At 40.5% G+C, this 5,620-nt stretch overlaps 1 protein-coding gene across 5 annotated transcripts in view; it reads right to left on the bottom strand.

The window, feature by feature from the left end:
* Window positions 1-394: 394 nt before the first annotated feature.
* Window positions 395-5,620, bottom strand: part of CYSLTR2 (cysteinyl leukotriene receptor 2) — an 18,018-nt gene continuing 12,792 nt past the window's right edge. For 4 of the 5 annotated variants that reach the window (XM_023748509.1, XM_023748503.1, XM_023748508.1 and 1 more), the window contains one exon: window positions 395-1,501. In XM_023748509.1, coding sequence (XP_023604277.1) covers window positions 484-1,500 — 1,017 coding nt within the window. In that variant the 5' untranslated portion in view covers window position 1,501 and the 3' untranslated portion in view covers window positions 395-483. Of the gene's footprint in view, window positions 1,502-4,811; window positions 4,909-5,620 lie in introns of those variants that run through there. The other variant, XM_023748511.1, reaches the window with a different exon arrangement.

The raw sequence follows: 5,620 nt of genomic DNA, 5'->3' as shown, positions 1-5,620 counted from the left end.
ATTTCCCTAAATTCTTAGGATACCTTTTTTTATCTGTTCTGGACCTCCAGCAACTTTGTTAATTGGCTATATCTCAGGGGGGATTGAATAAGGAAGAGGAAATGAAGGAGCTGGATAAGTTGGGGTTATCTTAAAGTTAAGAATTTAGAATCCTTGATGGGCCATCTAGTACAGAATCTGATGAAAAGTAGCACCCACTGTACTTGGCATTTTATCTCTGTCTGACACTTCAGATTGCAAAACTCTAGTAAAGAGTGTCCCTACTATGTTCCTCATGTGCCTCAACCACTGAAAATGCACCTAATGAAATTTTTGAAGTAGGTCTTACTAGCAAAAGTCATGGTGAAGTAAATGTTGGGAAATAGCCTTTGTTGGGAATGATGTAAATACATGGTCACTTGGAAACTACGTTTTAATAAAAGTGGATAGAGAAATATAAGAACAAACCTCACTTAATAAGCTCTTACATTCTTATTTCCTTTTTCAACCACAGGCAACAAGAACGCTGCACTTTGTTCTCTGTGCATGCCCTTTTCTGAATGCAAACCTTATTCTGTCCTTAAAATTCTCCCCAGCAAAATAATAAAGCAAAGGGTTGAGGCAGCTATTAGCAGCTGCCAAGGCCAGTGTGATGATCACAGCTTTTTGCAGCCTATCTGTGCACGTACCCACTTTCCACACAGCCAAGTGGAAGGTTCTCAGTACATGATAGGGCAGGAAACACACGAGGAAGATGACCAAGGCGATGACGATGGTGACAAGCGCCTTCCTGTGAGAAACCCGCAGCCCCGATTTTGGGACCTCCACCTTTAACAGGGCTCGAATAATCAGCAGGTAACAGATGCTGAGCGTGCAGAATGGCAGCAGGAAGCCCACCGCTAAGGCGATGTAGTTCATGATCCGCAGTTTAACAATTTTACTGAAACTCAGCTCTAAGCATGATGTGACATTACCCTTCTGCTCGGAGCCATTCTTCAGAAGTACTGTTGAAGAAGCCATGATGAGGGTCCAGATGATCCCACATAGAACCCAGGCACTTCTGATGCTAGTGACATGGAGGAGCCGGAAGGGGTGAACAGTTGCCAGGTAGCGCATAACACTCAGCACAGTCAGGAAATAAATGCTGCTGTACATGTTGACATACAGGGAGTAAGACATAATCCTGCAGGTCAGGTCCCCAAATATCCAATCGGAGCCTCTGAGGTAATAGACAACCCTGAAGGGCAGTGTGGTTATGAACAAGAGATCAGAAATGGCCAGGTTCAGCATGAAAATATTCACAGATGTGGACTTCTTATAAGGCTGCAGAAAGACATATATGGAAAAGCTATTTCCCAAGGCTCCCAGGACAAATATTATCAGGTACACAACAGGATAAAAATCCCTCTTGAATTTTCCAATCAGGCAGTCCTTGTGGCTGTTGTTATTGCTGAAGGTGTCATTGGGTTCCATTTCTGATATGGAAGTGGGTAGAGGCAAAGACATAAGTTTTCTCTCCATGCTGGATTAAAAAAAAAAGACATAAAAGTTACTTCCTGCTCACTGCTTACATATTTCCAGGTTTTAATGAAGTGTGGAGAAATACTAGTTTTTCTTTGAAACATAAATCAAAAACATATTAGCTAATATTTACTATGTGCTCCATCATATTTCATGATAAAATTCTAGGATACAGAATATACACTAATTTATTTGATTGGAGCTGAAGCCTCAAACTTGAGAGACTTTTGGCCTAGTGTCCATTTTGACGTGAATATCCTGCAACACTGTGGCCTAAATCTACTGGACAGCAGATTTCTGATTACCGTCAATGGAAGACAGAAGAAAGTGGCACAGCATTTTCCAAGTGCTGGAAGGAAGGCTCTACCAACCTAGAGTTCTATATTCAGCAAAAACATCCTTTAAGTGTGAAGGCAAAATCAAGACATTCTCAGATGATAGAAAGCTAAGAGAATTTGTTGCCAGCAGGCCTACTTTAAAGAATGAAGAAAAGAATTCCCCAAACAGAAAGGAATCAATAAAAGAAGGAGCCATGGAATATCATAAAAGAAGAAAGAACACAATAAGCAAAAATATGGGTAAATGCAATAGGACTGGTTCTTGGAAAAGATCAATATAATTGACAAACCTATAGCAAGATGAACAAAAGAAAAATAGAGCCGATGCAAGTTACTGTTATCAGGAATAAAACAGGGGACATCATTATAGGCACTGAAGACATCAAAAAGGTAATAAGGAAATAAGGAAATACTATGACCACCTCACAAACATAACCTTGACAACTTCAGTTAAATGGATTAATTACTCAAATAATCCAAATTATCCCAATGCACCCAATATGAAATAGGTAATTTGACTATTAAGAAAATTAAATTCTTAATTAAAAATTCTCAAAAGAAATTGCCAATACTATATGGTTTCACTGAAGTATTCTACCAAACATTTAAATAAGAATTAACACCAATTCTATACAATATCACCCAGAAAATAGAAGAGGAGGATACTTACCCCAATTTATTTTATGAAAAAACCTACACAAGGCTACAGATCAATAATCTTAGCAAATAGATTTTAGCAATATACAAAACAATTTTTTTACACCATGATGAAGTAGGGCCTGGAGTACCAGGGCCAGAAAGAGGAGTCCCCACAACAACTGGCTGTGAAAATCAGTGGGGATTCTGTCTGGCCCGTTGAGACCGAAGGTTGTTTGAAACCCAGGCATCCCTTAGGGCCTGCAAACAGACTCACTCACTTGCAGGCACTTACCCTAGGCTCAGGCGGAGGGACAGTGGCTTGGGAGTGCCAGAGATGTACTGGAGGGCCTAAATGGTATGGCTTCGGGGCAAGGTAGGGAAGACAGCTGCGATTGTCTCTGTGTTAAGCCTTCCTCCTACACATCCAACAGGCAGGCACCATCTTTCTTGTGTTGAGCCCTCCCCTCAGATGGCCCAATCTGAATCTTTTAAAAATTGTGCATTAACCCACCTCAACAAAATGCTTGTGCTGAGGTTTTTACCACCCTGTCATTAAAACCCAACACTTTAGGAGTGGGAACAAAGGCTAGGCCTATCCTGGATAAAAACAGTTTCTTCCTTTTCTTCAAAGGCATTCCAGACTGCTTAGCGGGACATGTTTGACTTTACTAAAGGAACCTGTGAATGAAGACTCATTTCTGTTGTGATAAATAATTCTTAAACTCCCAATACCAGTATAGTCTTGGCCTCACTGGGATACTTCTCACCCACCTGTCACACACTAACTTAGCCTGTGAAATAAGGATAATTGTTAGAGACTTTTAGAATTTTGAACCATCAGCTCTTCAGTGAATCATCACAGAAACCTCTGGAAAAGGTAAGCACTGCTAAGTGAGAGAACTCTCAGGACTAACAACTGACTCCCAGGTATGCCGACTATGCAGTCAGCTACTACCAGAGTTGAGACAATGCAACTGGAAAGGATCATCCAAAACTCATCTCTGACCCTGGAAAAAGCCATAAATTATATAACGTCTCTGGGAGTTGACAAAGGTTCTTTCCTTAATCAAACTCCAGCCAAGCTCCTCTGAGCTCTCTTTTCAACTAGGATTCCTTGGCCTATAAAGACTCCAATAAAACATTAACATAGCTCAAGGCCACGTCTGTATGATGACCCTAACCTCCCCTTCTTACACAGCCTGAGAAACTCAAGGCTGTCAAAAGAATTTACTGTGTGACCCAGCTAACAGCTGAAGATTGGCCCCTGCCTCCCAGCATCGATGGGAAGGTAGGAGCCTAACATGCATAACACCAGTTCGCAAACCTAGATGCGTTTGACATGGACCAAACTTCCCTTCCAACTTTTTTTTTTTTTTTAAATATATTTTATTGATTTTCTACAGAGAGGAAGGGAGAGAGATAGAGAGTTAGAAACATCGATGAGAGAGGAACATCGATCAGCTGCCTCCTGCACATCTCCTACTGGGGATGTGCCCGCAACCCAGGTACATGCCCTTGACCGGAATCGAACCCGGGACCTTTCAGTCCGCAAGCCGACGCTCTATCCACTGAGCCAAACCGGTTTCGGCCCTTCCAACTTTTTATAATTTTTCAATTCCCTGACCTACTAAGCACTGCCTCTATTTATTCATTCTTCTTTGAAAACATTCATTTATCTCTATAAAAATCAAAACTGAGTTCAGTTCTTGTTGGACTCTTTTCTCTATTGCAATAGTATATTACTGATTAAATCTGTCTCACTTTATTTGGTGTCCAGCTTTATCTGTGAAAAAGCCTAGGTTTAAATGTAAATTTATTAGGCAGAGTTGTCATGGATAATGACATAGTCCTTAATTTCTTCTTAGCCAGTCAAAGAGAAATTTATGTAAGAGTAAACACCTCTTATTACAACTGCATAAATACTACAGAACAGCCCATGACTCAGGTGGGGTGTTGGGGAAGCTTCCTGAATATATAGAAAAGAATAGGTAGATTTTGGGGGACATATTTTTGTTGTCTGGCTTCCTGTTTTTCAGAATCTGTTTTAAAAATGAATAACCATTTTTGTTTCTGCAATGTCTTGCTTTCTTGAATCTTACTCCAAAATTACTTAACACAACCACAAATCCTGTAACTCCTCACATCTTCATACTGAGACATCCCAGTTTCCCAATGTGTACATTCTCTTTTGATACAATAAAACAATAAATCCAACTTTATTCAAATACAGGCATGTTCCTAATGCCCTTGGACTAGAGGACACTGACTGGGAAAATCCACGTAATAATCTGAAGAATAAAAAAGTATGGAAAAACATTAGTTAAATTAACCTACCAAAAGGTGGTTTATAAGTATATTTCTGATGCAGTATGGATGTTTTTCAATCCCCCTTCAGAGATCTATGTGAAGATGTGACTTAGACAACATGGTTTGCATATAAATTATGTCAGAAAAGAACAGCATTTTTTCTTTAACTTAGCAATTCCAAAAGTATCTTCCAAAGAATATGAGTTCCATGAGATGCGCTGTGATGTGGCCTCCATGTTTAAATCAGCCTGAGAAACACAGCACGCTCGAGAATTCTTCCCTTGCAGATCCATAGCCATGTTAACGGCTCTGTGAGGCTCTGAAGGGGGAAAATGTCTCATTTATACAGGGTAGACTTCCTTTTTCTTTTTTTTTTTTTACTCTGAATACTTTTTTGCACATTAACACATACTTCTATCCCACATAACTAATATTTTACACAGTCTTACTTGTGAAATGCTGATCTACACGAATAAAAGAGAAAAATGGTAATTGGCGTACGACCGCTACCCTTCCCATTGGCTAATCAGCGTATCCTTATGCAAATTAACTGTCAGCCAAGATGGCAGCCGGCAGCCAGGCAGCTGGAAGCGAACATGAGGCTTGCTTGCTCCAGGGACTGCAGACTCCAACGTTCCCCGCCTGACTTGCCGGCCTCTGAGCTGGCAGTTTGAAACATTCTAACAAATATAGCTGGCTGGGATCTCAGAGCTGAAGTTATACATTGTTTCGATTATAGAACGGCAAACAAACCAGCAGCGGAAGCCTCAGAGCTAGAGCCAGAGCTAAAGCTGGCCCAGAAGAAAAAAAAAAAAAGAAAAAAAGGAGCGATGGGA

This window comes from Myotis lucifugus, unplaced genomic scaffold (genome assembly GCF_000147115.1).
Source record: "Myotis lucifugus unplaced genomic scaffold, Myoluc2.0 scaffold_7, whole genome shotgun sequence".
NCBI lineage: Eukaryota > Metazoa > Chordata > Mammalia > Chiroptera > Vespertilionidae > Myotis > Myotis lucifugus.
Note: the sequence above shows the minus strand (reverse complement) of the source record. Positions and strands in the feature narration are given on the sequence as shown.